Source organism: Heliconius melpomene, chromosome 6 (assembly GCF_056956725.1).
Source record: "Heliconius melpomene rosina isolate 202511_hmr_F chromosome 6, ASM5695672v1, whole genome shotgun sequence".
Taxonomy (NCBI): Eukaryota; Metazoa; Arthropoda; class Insecta; order Lepidoptera; family Nymphalidae; genus Heliconius; species Heliconius melpomene.
Window position 1 is genome coordinate 13,234,763 of NC_140394.1, and position 14,400 is coordinate 13,249,162.

The window sequence follows — 14,400 nt, forward strand, 5'->3', positions numbered from 1 at the left end:
GAAGGCCGAAAAAGAAAAACAATCTAAATATTTGGACCTAGCCCATGAGATTACCGCCATGTGGGATGTCAATGCGACTATCATTGTGCCGATAGTGATTTCGGTTAACGGTTTAATAGCGAAAAGCCTCGACCAACACCTTAAGAGGCTATCGCTTAGCTGTTGGATCAAGAACCGGATACAGAAGGCAGTATTACTTGAGACGGCACGTATTGTGCGGAGGTTCCTCTCTCTGGAGCCCTAGCCACCGATGGCTTGGACCCTTGTCCCGCCCTCGGAAGAGTGGTTTTTTTATATTTTTAAATGTATCTTTTTTTTATAATAATTTATATTTTAAAATGTAAAATTGATTCGCTAATTTAATAAAAGTATATTTATTAAATTAATATTTACTTTTATTTATTAATATTTACGAATCTGAACATTCCACAGAAGGGGACAAATGATGAAATTTGAATTTTTTTCTTTACATTTTTTTTTCAATTTTGATGTGTAGACTATCTACTTATCATAAGGGGGTAGGCATAGTTAAATTTAGAATGAAAAATCGTTCTATTTTCTTTTATTTGTTATAGCTATTGTAATATAACACTCATATGAGTATGACCCCTATGCATTCTTTTATTTATTAAGACCTCCCAGATTTTTTAGCACCTACACTGGAAAAGTTTTTTTTGTTGGAAACTAGTGTTAAGACTAAGGGGAATCTCAAAGTTTTATTTGCTGGAGATGGAGAAGAGATTTGACTTGACTCGAGAACATTGAAACTATCAGAATATCCATTTTGAGATTCTGTGACACGACGACCTAAACGTTGATGTTACAAAAAATAGAATATAGCATTTATTTCTAAATTGTTTATTTTTGTATCATTCCAATCATTCGACCCAAAATCGTTACTTATATCTACATTCATTATTTCTAAATATTCATTCACCAAATACTTATTGTCAAACACATTAAATTAAAGTATTATTATTTACATATAAATATCGATTTCATTCATATTTAGATTTTTCCACAAAACAAAATGTCTAGGGCCCGGTCAATCTCCAAATGCATTTTTTTCGTGTCCGGCGGAATAAATCCATTATAAAAAACAAAATACATATTTTAAATATATTTTTATAGACAGTTCGGTCTCAACTTATTTTTAAATGACATATAATTATAAAGTTCTCATTGATCCGCCAAAGCCACCTTTTTAGTTACATTACATGTAAGGCTTAGCGCGCACTGGTAACTTTTGTCACGGTGACAATAAATTTTTTGTCACTGACATGTCATCATACTTTTCGCCACTGCGCGCACTTGCGATGACAGTGACGAATTTTTTTACATTTGATAAAATGGATCTCGAAGAGATGGTTGTCTGTCCACTTATATTAAGAAATAGAAAAAAAAGCAAACGTAGAAAATATTGGCTTTCAACTTTTCATTTGTCTTAGAGCAATGGCCTCAACTCAATTTCGTCAATCTGTATTGTCATTGTCTATTTCATCTTCATGAAAACACACGTTTTGCCTTGGTGATGAACTTGACATCATTCTTGAAATAATAATTCGGTGCTGCAATGCAACACGCTGCTGTTTCATGTTTATGCGGAAGACGACTAGTATGGAAACCGCAAGGGGGAGGTGACATTTAGTTGCTAATGCGCGCACGGGCATACAAATCTATGGACGCGGTGACAGTTGCGTCACCGGCGTGTTGCCGGCCTCCGCGGACAAAAAGTCACCCAATTGTCACGTATCCAAATGCGCGCACCTTCATTAAGTGTAATGTACACGGTGACAGTGACGCAACAGTCACGGTGACAAAAATCACTAGTGCGCGCTATACCTAAGTGTTTGTAAATGAGTAAATGTGTTATGTGGTTATAACTACAAGTCGAATTGAATTGAATTCAAGAATTATAAATATGAAGATATATGGCGTTTCGAGCGTGCCAGTCGCCAACGCCAATGTCACGTTGTATGGAAAACTTTACAAGTCACAACTCACAACAAGTCTGACAGCTGTCATTTGAACTTTGACGCAAACTCGTCAAAAGTAATTTTCTTTGAACTTGAAGACCAATTTACATTTTTGATTTTACTGTAATATTTAAAAAGTTTCTGTATACTATTATTATTTTATTATATATTTACTCGCTTTAATAATGCATTGTACTTTTCATTATTATTAAAATAATGTCTCAACAATTAGAATTACTTACGGAAAGTCCATCACAATGGGGTCCAGTGTCTTTTGTCACTCCAGAAATACAAAAAAAGGAAATAAAACCTTTTGTTTTATGTAAGTTACTATATTTGAAGTTTATATTGACCTTTTATTTTTTTGTCATCAATTGTTTTTCATTTATTGTCTATATTTGATTATTTAGAAAAAGTCCTAGTTGCAAAATTTTAATATGAATTACATTCTTAGGCATTTTAGGTCCGCCCCTCGATAATAAATATCCCTGTTTAAATGTTATTTGAGAGATACTTCTACTAGTTTCTTGTAGCAAACATATGTAGATAATTTTATTGTATATAATTTGAATTTATTAGTAATTTTTAATTTACAGTAGCCTTAAAAGAGTTAGAAGGTAACCCGGATAGCAGAATATCAAGCTTACAAAATGTAAACAAATTTGCAGCAGTAAGATCTGTAGTGAGACATGTTGCGAGGTTGAGATCAGCAACCGAAGAACTTTGGAATTTCACTGATGTACGCACATTTTTGGAAGGCTTAAGGTATAATTCTTTTTCTATTTTTTTAGCTCTACACTGTATCCTGCACATTGTAGATTAGGAAGAGTAATCTTTTGAACCTAGTAGCTTAACAATACTCTATTCCCATTAAGACATACCATTTCCCCACTTTCTGACGAATTCTGGATGTATTAATGTTGAGTGGTATAGCACTTTGCCTCATTACAATCAGTGGCGTAGCTAGTGGGTGAGAGCGGTGCGGTCGCACCGGGCATCAAAACGAAAAGGGGCATCAAAGTCGACGATTACTTTGTTTTTTTAGACTTTAGACCATTTTAAAGGGCATCAAGTTCCCTAAGCCGCACCGGGCATCAAAAGGAAAGGGGCATCAAAGTCTACGATCACGTTTTTTTTTAGAACTCACGAACGTCGATGATCACGGTTTTTTTTTTTTTTAGAACTCATCAACGTTGACGATCACTTTGTTTTTTTTAGACCTTAAACCATTTTAAAGCGCATCAAATCTCCTAAGCCGCACCGGGCAGCAAGTACCCTAGCTACGCCACTGATTAAAATATTGAGTATTCTGATGGGTATGGTATAAATAATATTTAATGTATTAGAGATTTAGAATAGTTACAGTAAAATAATCAAATAAAATATTGAGAATTGGCAGAAAGGAGAGAATAAAATTGTTTCAATGGGAATAGTAGATATTAAAATTTATTTATTTTTTAGATTTTCATCAGAATGTGCAGAGGAACTATCAACATTATTATGTACAGATAAAATATATGAGAATATTCCAAAGCATTTGCGACTTAAGCCCGGTTTAGCAAACATGCAATGGAAAATTGATGTTTCATTAAGGTTATTATGATATTTTTTCCTTTATGCTTTTGATTTGAAGTTTTTTTCTTTGGTATAAGAGAAATGAAATGTATTTCAAAAATAACATTGAAGCCACATTCTCTCTGCCTACAAAAATACATAAATATTTTATTTATTTCAGCCAATCAACAATTGAAGGAGACAATACAAATCCTATAAGAAATAAAGAAATAATGTATAAAAAAACTCAAGTTATATTAATATTTACTTTAACAGATGGTCAGATTAATACTTATAGATTGTCTTTGAACAAGTTTCTTGAATTCCGTTACATTATTGCTAGTGCCTTGAAAAGTATGATTGTATTAGAAAAAAGAAAATGTATGAAACAAGATTCAAAATGGTTGTAGGTTCAACTCCGATTTGGGGGAATGATTGGTAAAATTATTTTTTGAGATTAAATATAAGTGTTGAGTTTGATCCGGTGGCCATTTTGGATTACCAAAAATATTGATGATAACTATGTAATTTCATTGCCATCAGAACTGAAGTCGTAATACAAATTTCAGCTCAATAAGACACGAGATAGTCAAGTTGAGCTTGCAAGATTTAACATATACTTACACACATTTTAACATAGCATTTCAAATATAAAATCTTGTGAAAATTAGACATTTTGTTTATGAATTTTAGTACTGTTTTAGAATATCATTTAAAAGTTTTAAAAAAAAAAAGTCAGCTTCACGCTATAACCCACAAAGGGCCCTTAATGTTAAGACACTCCGTTAGCCACTGCTCGACGCATTCTGGAGGCATTGCGTGTTAAGTGGCATAACACAACGCCGCGCTTTGCCTCGACACCAGAGCAAAATGGGAATATAAATTTAAATAAGTATATCATCTCCTCGAGTGGGGATTGAACCCACAACCAATCAGTTTTACAGTCACACTTTGTGCCCCTGCAATTTAAGTTTACATTAATCTATTGTTAAAAATAAACTTTTCCAATTATTTAATCTGTGATTTATTATGTATAAAAAATATATTATTCATATCCCGTAACGCGACTGATTATAAGATCTTATGGTTTCAATTCTCACTTAAGGGAGTGATTTGTTTTTCACTTCATGATCCCTCACTTAACAGAAGGCAGAAGGATGGAGGCAATTCTGAAGGCATTGTGTGTTGAATAGCGAAACGCTTTATCTCGCTACCAAAGCGAGAAAATGAAAATATTAAATATATCATTTTCTCGAGTGGGAACCATAATCTGTTGCGTTTATAGGAAAGGGAACGATCATACCGCCAAATCAGTTTTATTTCCCTATTCTGTACAAATGACGGAAAGTACAGAACGGGGTCTTAGCTACTAAAGAAAGGAATTAATAAAATACAGTATAATTATAAATCTGCATTTTTAATGTTTATATTACTTTAAAGGATCAATCCCCATCAAATACAAACACAATCTTTGAAATTCAACCATTTTCAAAATAAAAAAATATTTAATTGATGTGGAATAACACATTATATTTTTATATTTATATTTTATATATGAATAAAGAAGTAAACTATATATAACTAAACTAAATATAACAACTTACAACTACATTGAAAAAATTATATATTTTTTTTCCCTCATTATAAATATATTAAAGTAGTGTGAGAGAAAACATGATAACAAAAAAACTGAGAAAATCTTTCAAACTTTTTAAATAGTTAAATATATAAATTTTACTGACAATTATTTACAAAACATAAAAAATCTTATTTATTCTGTATATAAAAAAACAAAAAAGGAAATTACCTTCAAAATATAATATTTGTCATATACATATAATGTTCTCTATTGTATTTTGGTGAACTTAATCTCTTTTTTTTTTGTTATATTTCAGTTGATAAATAAATGAAAAAATATTTATTAATTTACTTTCCGCACGAAAACATACCATCTTATCCAAAATATATATATTTTTTATTTTAATAAAAGAAACCAAAAAGAACATATTTTAATAAAAATATTGAAATTTATAGTATATATTATTAATATAAAATATTGATTGATGGTTTCCTTCAAATTTTAAATGTTTACGCAAAAATTAACTCAATTTCTTTGAAATTCAAATTTACAGTAACTCAGGGTAGTGATCGGCTGTCGTTCGGATAATAGAAAATTCGGATAATCGAATGCATGAAGAACACTTCTTCACTTGGTTCAACATATGGTTTTGTGCATATGTAGTACATAATATTGTGTTTATTTAAAACAGTCGTGGCGCAGGGGCACAAATTGTGATTGTAAACGCGACTTGTTTCGATCCCCGAGGAAATGAAATATTTATTTATTGTATATTTCCATTTCTTCGCTCTGGTGTCGAGGCAAAGCGCGGCGTTGAGTTCTGCCACTTAACAGCAATACCTCCAGCATTCGTCAGAAAGCGGGGTACGGAGTGTCTTAACATTAGGTTCCCTCGGCCTAACTTCTCTCGTCTATAATATCCGATTTTCTATATCTTACGTCATAATGGGAATTATGAGAAAAATCTCCATTAGAATTTCCGCCGTTAGAATATTCATTCAATTTATTTATTTTAAAAAAATGCCTACAAGAACATATTTTCATAAAAATGTTTGAAACGGTTTTATTAATATTTCTTAAATATTAACGCTATTTTTTGAAATTCAAATATTGGTTATATTGAAATTTCAAAGACATTTGAGTTAATTTTACCACCTTCCCTCTCTCATCCATGATGTCTGAATTTCTATCATACTTTCCTCCCTTCACCTATTTGGGCATCTAATTCCGCCATTAATCTATTATCATCCATCTCCGAATCACTTACATCTTCTAAGTCCTCTATACTAATATCTTCCAAATCTTCCCCATTTACAGGCTTGTTATCTGTTGTATTTTCTTTATCTGTTCTCTTAAATTCTATATTATCTGTGCTATTTGACGTTTCTGTGTTAGCGTTTTCGTTGCTTGATTTACAGTCTGTGCTATATTTTTTGTCATTGTCGTATTGTTTATTTTCTGTATTTAAAGTTTCAGATTGTGTTGAATCTTTTATATTTTCAGTTTCCATTATTTTAACTTCTTCATTTTCTTCAATTTTTTTTGTATCTTCGTTATCATTGGTAACTTCATTATTATAATTATTTAAGTCATCAATTTTACTATAACTAAGATTTTTATCATTATATTCCGAATCTGATATTTTTTTCGAATCAGTCTCATTCAATTTATTTAAGTCTAAATTAGACTTTTCGCTATTATTATCATTTTGTACGATACTTTCATTTTCTTTCATTGTTTCTTCAATCTTATTATTATTTCTTGAACATTCATTAATTTCTTCTCTTTTTTCTATATCATCTACTTTGCTTACATCACTATTTGTATTATCAACTGTATCATTATTACCAGATTCATCTCTTCTTACACCAACTTCATTTACCTCCATACATTGATCATTATCTAAGCTTACATTCAAATCATTAATTACATCACTAACACTATTTATGCCATCACCAACTTTATCCTTGCTAAATAACGAATCAAAATCATCATTATTTACTGCTTTGTCATTATTTTTATCATTACTATCACCAAATAACGTGTCAAAATCATCATTAGTAACTGACTGCGTTTTATCATCACCAAATAGCGAATCGTTATCGCTACCTTTATTCTTATTAGTATCGATAGTATCGTTTAATCTATCGATTATACTATCGATACCTAATCGAATATCACAATCCACATCGCTGGCATTAAGAATCGAATCGAAAGCCTTCTCCGCTTTGACTTTACGACGTTTTTTCGGTACTTTGCCTAACAATTTAGGTGAAAAGATACTTTTTAGGGCGATAGTTGTTAACGAATCTACTTTTATACTATCTTCTTCATCTGTATCAGTAGCTGTATCTTCGGAATCCCAGTGTATGTATTTGTCGGTATCGAACGCTTGTTTTATATCGTCATTTATATTGACCATGTATCCGGGTTCCGTTTTTATACATAGTTTACGAGATATATATGGGTATATACAATTTTCGTCTAAGCCATAGTCCTGTAACCAAAAAAAACATTATTTTCTTTTTTTTTAATTTCATGATGTATCCCGCACATAGCAAGGCAGGCAGAGGGAGCCTAGTGTTAAGACACTCCGTTTACCATTAAGACACTTTCGTTTTGCCAAATTCTGTGTTCTAAGTTCAGAGTTGAGCGGTGGAACTAAACAACCCGCATTGCCTCATTAAAGAAACCAGGAATTAAAAATAAAATAAAATTATCCCGCTGAGTGAGAATCGAACCCACAATAGTCGCGTTTACAATAGCACCTTTGTGCCCCTGAATAATAATATTATTTAATTATTACTATATATTTTTTTATACAACAGTATAAAAGAAAAAAAACAACACAACGCTCCTCTTTACAGTTTTACTATTATTTAATATTATTGATATAATAAAATACTCACAAAAGGTACGCATGAAACATCATAATGTTCATTTATAGATTTCTTTAATAGAGGATCGCATTTAGATATTCTTATTTGTATTGGCTTGACTATTTTTAGCCATCTTGGATTTATGACTGACGCTGAAATAAATAAAACATTTCATTGTTTTTTAAAACATATATGTTTTTGTTGTTACCTTCACGCTGTATCACGCATTTAACGGAGTAAGCAGAGAATAGTGTTAAGTACACTCCATTGAGAATTCGCGGAACCCAATGCTCAATGGTAATTGCACTTTGTCAGAGGGGATTGAACCCATAACCATCGCGTCATAAGTTTTAAAATTTTCAGTCTCAGATAATAACCTCAAATATGCATAAGCATAATAATATAAATTATTAATTTATGTAAATATATAACGTTTCATTTATTATTGACTTTCTGAGTTCAGTTGTTTCAACTTTTTTTCTTTTAGCTCCATGATGTATCTCGCACATAGCAAAGTATGCAAAGGGATCCCGGTAACCTACTCCGTTTCCCACTATCCGCCGAAATCCCCTGCCCCTGGCCTCGACATTTTTACAAAAAAAATTAAAATTGTACATAAAAAAAGTTACCTTTCTTCTTTTGTACACAATAGGACTTGTGTGCCGCCAGCGCTTTACGGGAACTGAACTTGCGACCACAAGGACTGCAGTTGACTAAAATACATATACGCTTGTATGTAATGTTTAAAACAATGAAATAGAAATTTTTACATTTTTTTATATTATCATATATATTTTTTGTTATTTTCCCGTCTCCATAGGAATTTTTTTTACTACCCTACACTCAAGAAGGTCCTCTTATATAACAAATTGCGGAGTTACGTCTGTGTATTGCCTGTCAATCACTCAGTAATGGAAGAATTTTATACATTATATTGATATCATATCTTTTTAACCTATTTAATCTCAATGTGTATTTTGTTCACACTGTATCGCGCATATAGCAAATATATATATATATATATAAATAAATAAGTAAATATTATCTAGTATGAAACACTGTTTTATTTCTTTCAAGGATTTTCTAAACCACCGTGACGAAGGGACGCACAAGGGTGCGTAATCCCACTTGGAGTAGTGAAATATTTAATATTTTCATTTCCTCGCTCTATGAACGAGGCAAAGCCCGGCATTGAGTTTCACCACTCAACACGCAATGCCCCAAGGATTCTGAACGAGGAGAACGAGAGCCTTAACGCTAGGTTCCCCTGCCTACCCTGCACATATCAGGATACAGCATGAAGCTATTAAAAGTGTCTTCTGTGTATTTTATAAAATAAAAAATAGCTTCACGCTGTATCTCGCATATAGCTGGAATGAAGAATTTAGTGTTAATACAATATCTTTTCATTCTGTCAAAGAAACACAAGCCATAGTTGCAAGACCCCACTGATATAAACCCACTGAAACGATACAAAATGCGGCGTTTAGTTCCGCAACTGTAGGTGAAAGATAAAACATTCTTACCGCTGGAGCATAAATGAGTATTCAGAACATTCTTATTGGGAAATGTTTTTTCACAATTTTCACATTCAACATGTTTAATTTTTTTAATTTGTTTTTTTTCTGGTGGAGGCCTAAAAAAACAAAAAATTATAAAAAAAAGAGCTAATAGTAAACACTTTAAAGTTTAAATATATAAACTATTAAATAATTTCTTTTTTTATTTTTTTTTCTTCTGCTGTATTCTCATATAGGTTCAATTCAGCTGTGCATTGGGAACAAAGTGTGTTAACTCTAGGTTCCCTCTGCCTACCTATACTAACTGTACGCAGTATATTGTGTGAAAAAAAAACTTACTTTTCATGTATTTTTATATGATTAGAATAAGATCTAAAGTTGTTATATTGTATTTTGCATATTTTACAGTAGAATTCATTTTGTTTCGGCATTGGTTTACTCGGCGTTGATCTTACTATTATCCTGTAATAATATACAAATATATATTAGAAATAGGCATAATGACATTTTCAAGCAACTTTTCGGTAATATTGAACAATACAATAAAATTTACAACTTATATTATATTTCTGTAGAAAATAAAGACTATTAAATTTATATACTTTAATTTGTAATATAAAAAATCCATACCAAAGCATGTCAAATATTTCATTTCCTCGAGTGAAAATCGAACCCACAACCTGTCGTATTTACAGACCCTGTGCCGCAACTGGCCTTTGACATTTTATACAATCACTATTAGCAAAAGAAAAAAACTAGTGTCAAATTCGACACTGAGAGATTAGTGTAACCCAAAGCTGCTTATCACAATGGCATGATAGCAAATAAAATATGGTTTCTGAACTTTTTTGCTTCAACTGAACTTTTTTTAATAATTTTAATTAATATTACACACATACCACATCATTGCAACAGTGGCGGAACTCAACGTCGCGCTTTGATTTATGTACCAAATAAACTATACTTACTGGACTCTTTTGTTTGAATTTTCCTTTTTTAATGACGTTTCTCTAACTTTTTCCGTAGAACCTCTCAATCTTGGTGTTAGATAAGAGTTATCTTCGTTCTGAAAATATACAAAAAAAAAAAATGTATTTTTGTGAATATTGAATGTGGACACTGTGACAAATGTTCATTTTAATCTTCTTTACAATTATCTATACATATAAATAAGCCTGAAATGTCTGTCTGTGATTTCAAAATAATCGTGTTTTTTTTTTATTATTTACACGATGTGAATACACACACATACAATAACTAAACAGAAATGAAATAACTAAACATTTTTCGTATACATTATTAAAAACAAAGTAGCGCTTAGCTTCATGTACCCCAGACATAGCTAGCCAAGCCGAGGAAACCTAGTGTTGAGACACTCCGTTCCTGACTTTCCATCAAGTTCTTGAGGCATTGTGTGTTGACTGGTGATTCAACTTTGCCTCATTACCAACGTCAGAAAATGAAAATATTAAATATTTCATTCCCTAGAGTGAGAATCAAACTTAGAATCAATATTTAATGTGACTTAATATGTAAAAAAAATAATACCTCAGTTTTTTTTAATATCGATTTGGGTATTGGCACTGACCGTTTTGACTTCTGAAATTTAGAAAACATATGTAATCAATATCCTTCTTGCAAATGTTATCTATGTTATCTATATACATAAAAGGACTGTCCTCACTGACTGAGGTAAGACGCACGCACAGAAGTAACCGCTGATGGTAAAAACGTGAAATTTGGACAGATGTTTACTTTTGTAATCTGGACATCCACTAAGAAGGAATTTTGAAAAATTTTAAGGGGTGAAATAGGGGTTCAAAGTTTGTATGGAAAAAAAATTTAATCGGCACCGATTTTTATAAAATTTGAAATTTAGATTTTTAAAAGTATTTAATTAAACACGTGCTTCATCATTTTCTAGAATTCTCTCCCTAAGGGTGCAAATAAGGGGTTGAAAGTTTGTATAGGTTTCTTTTAAATCGTCACCAATTTTTATAAAATTTGAAATTCAGACTCTTAAACGTATTTAGTTAAACACATGTTTCATGGTTTTCTAGAATTCACCCCCTAAGGGTGCAAACAAGGGGTTGAAAGTTTGTATGGGAAAATTCTTAAATCACCACCGATTTTTATCAAATTTGATATTTAGACTCTCAAAAATATTTAATTGAACATGTTTCATGATTTTCTAGAATTCACCCCCTAAAGGTGCAAATAAGGGGTTGAAAGTTTGTATGGAAAAATCTTTAAATCACCACCAATTTTTATAAAATTTGAAATTTAGACTCTTAAAAATATTTCATTGAACACATGTTTCATGGGTTATTAGAATTCACCCTTAAATACGTCCGCTAGTTATGTTATAAATGTGAATCTTTGTGAACATGGATGTTCATCATCACAAAGAACGCAAAACATAATCCTTCAAACATAAAAAAAATATAAAAAATACCTGTAAACTACCCAAAGCAACGTCATCTTCGTGCATCCGTTTATTTCCTCTTAAGCGAGGTGGGCTCGGCTGTTTACTCCGCAATGACCGTGGTTCAATTTTAATTTTTTTTGTTTCTTTTCTGTTTGGTAATTGAATCTGTCAAGGAAATTGATATATCACAGTTATATATGTTCAAGCTAGTCATGGTGTAATTTAACAATAATAATCTAGAGGCTATCATCGCTTGCAGGTTTGACTATCATTTAAAGGAATGACTTTATTACATTCCTGTTGGTCACACGACAAAGCACAGCATATAGCACTGTTACTCAACATTTAATGTGTCTCAAAATCAGGTTGTGCATGGAGAATAGTGTCTTAATACTAGGTTTCCTTTGCCTTCCCAAATATGTGCGGAATAAACTTGAAGGTTGCAGGTTTGAGTAGAAAAGTATTAATTTTCATTGTTTCTAACAAGAAAAAAACATAAACCATATAATATAACAGACATACAAACAATAACAAAAAACAAATATATAGAATTTCAATAATAACAATATTTCTATGTATACTATAAACTAAATATAATAAAAATCATACCTTAACTTTACTATCTTGATTTTTATTTTTGATATTTTTCAAATTGCCTTTAAAGTTTTTAGATTGTCTTGTTTTTATCAATGGCTCGTTATCACCATCATTTATAAAGACTGGCTCAGTTATACCCAATATGCAATCACCTGCATCTGGCTGAAATATGAAAAAAAATTATATATCTAAAAGTATAATGCCTGTCATGGCACAGGGTACAAGCTGTAGGTTGATTATGATATTCCTCTGGTAACAAGACAAAGCACCTCACTCAACATGCAATTCTTCTTGAATTCATCAGAAAGTGAGGTACAAAAGTGTCTTGGTGAGAACTAAGTGTCTTAAAACTAGATTTCTTCTGCCTACTTTGACATGCTGGCCGAAATATAACTATAATAACATATTTATATAAATTCTGTGAAAATTTAAAAAATATAGATTTGAATTACAATAATTTGTAAAAAATAGTTAATTCACATTATTATTGACACCTATAGCCTATATAACTTACCGCACCCCTAGGCATTGTTTGTGGAGGTAAGCCCAGTCTTAACCTAGTTCTTTTGTTTGTCTGTCTGCACATCTCGAGAAATTCGTAGAAATCATTCACTTTATCCACACACAGTTCACAAATCAGCGGAGGCATTTTATCATCTTGATGGACCTGATTATAATAAAAATCACTTTTTAACTGTGGCTTCACTCCTCTGGGAATAACATTGAAATGAATATATATGCTATATATTTATCAAATAAATAGCTTTATTTGTTGTACTATACAATGTACTATACAACACAAAAATATGTTTTTCAATTCATGTGATTAGAGCATTTCAAACAAACTCTTAAGCTTTACTATGCTATACTGTATAGATTAAGCTTAGAAAATTAACATTTTGTAGCAATAGGACTTTCTGATTATACATGTGGTTGGGAGTTCAACTTCATTTTGGGGAATGACTATATAAAAATTAATTTCATTGACGTCATTAAATGTACAGTATAATGATTATCCATACACATTTTAAGTCTTTGTAACAATATTCTTTTTTATTTAAGACTATTTGTTTGAGATTGTACTATAATTTTTATATAATTTATTTTACTCTAAATATAACCTAACTTTTTAATGTTTACATAGCTCAACAAGCTTGATGCTTTAGCATCAGATTATCATCATCATCTTTAGTATTTTGTTGCTTATAGGTATTTATAACTGTACTATTAAAATCAGGATATATTCTCATAATTTATATGATCCACTTAAAACTTAATATTATAATAGCACAGAATTAAATACAATGTCACAATCGCATAGCGTCAAAACAAATGGCCTGTCAAAATTTTCCAAAAAAAAAGTGCGCTAGATATTTAATATATAGCATTTATATAGCATATATTTAATTAGTATAATAACTAAAAACAATGATTTACTTCAATTTGAACACAATCTCGTATTTTCTGTTTGAGTTCTACTTCTCTTACATCCAAGTCGACGACGTTTTGTATTATAGGCATTTTGTAGCCAGCACCAGCGCCGCAGAGACGACATGCTCGATATATTTCGTATATCGTTTGCGCTTCTATTTTAGTATTTATAAAACCATCCATTTTACCATTTCTTTGACCAAACACAAAATATTAATATAAGCAAGTTACCGCTTCGACGCCATTAATGTACAGTGTTGCCATTAGTCAAATAAAATGTAAATAGTTACTGACGTGAGTTGTTGTAATTGTTAAGATAGATAATCGAACTGTTCGATTAAAATTATCGATTTTAAAATATATTCAATTTCATAGTTTTTATATATTTTTATGATAATGTCTAAATAATTGTAATTTTTTTTCTTTAAAATAAGCA

General features: G+C 31.0%; 2 protein-coding genes across 6 annotated transcripts in view; one reads left to right on the top strand and one right to left on the bottom strand.

Moving 5' to 3' along the window:
* Positions 1–10,480, top strand: part of LSm-4 (COMM domain containing 5 Like Sm protein 4) — a 50,714-nt gene extending 40,234 nt beyond the window's left edge. The window contains exons 2-5 of one of the 3 annotated variants that reach the window (XM_085187210.1): positions 2,086–2,298; positions 2,573–2,741; positions 3,438–3,569; positions 3,712–4,938. In XM_085187210.1, the coding sequence (XP_085043336.1) occupies positions 2,193–2,298; positions 2,573–2,741; positions 3,438–3,569; positions 3,712–3,940 (636 nt within the window). In that variant the 5' untranslated portion in view covers positions 2,086–2,192 and the 3' untranslated portion in view covers positions 3,941–4,938. Of the gene's footprint in view, positions 1–1,546; positions 2,299–2,572; positions 2,742–3,437; positions 3,570–3,711; positions 4,939–8,640 lie in introns of those variants that run through there. The other 2 variants (XM_085187211.1, XM_085187209.1) reach the window with 2 other exon arrangements.
* LOC146538648 (uncharacterized) lies at positions 4,929–14,237 on the bottom strand. 3 transcript variants are annotated; one of them, XM_085187195.1, is made up of 11 exons: positions 14,022–14,237; positions 13,048–13,200; positions 12,546–12,695; positions 11,964–12,101; positions 11,057–11,107; positions 10,477–10,574; positions 9,848–9,970; positions 9,515–9,624; positions 8,618–8,701; positions 8,019–8,140; positions 4,929–7,606 (listed from the first exon to the last, which is right to left on the bottom strand). In XM_085187195.1, the coding sequence occupies exons 1-11, from the start codon at positions 14,145–14,147 to the stop codon at positions 6,299–6,301; spliced, it is 2,463 nt and encodes an 820-aa protein (XP_085043321.1). In that variant the 5' UTR covers positions 14,148–14,237; the 3' UTR covers positions 4,929–6,298. The 3 variants fall into 3 exon arrangements, with proteins under 3 accessions (XP_085043321.1, XP_085043320.1, XP_085043322.1); XM_085187194.1 differs by having other exon boundaries at positions 13,971–14,236; XM_085187196.1 differs by lacking the exon at positions 14,022–14,237 and adding an exon at positions 13,660–13,865.
* Positions 14,238–14,400: the final 163 nt, after the last annotated feature.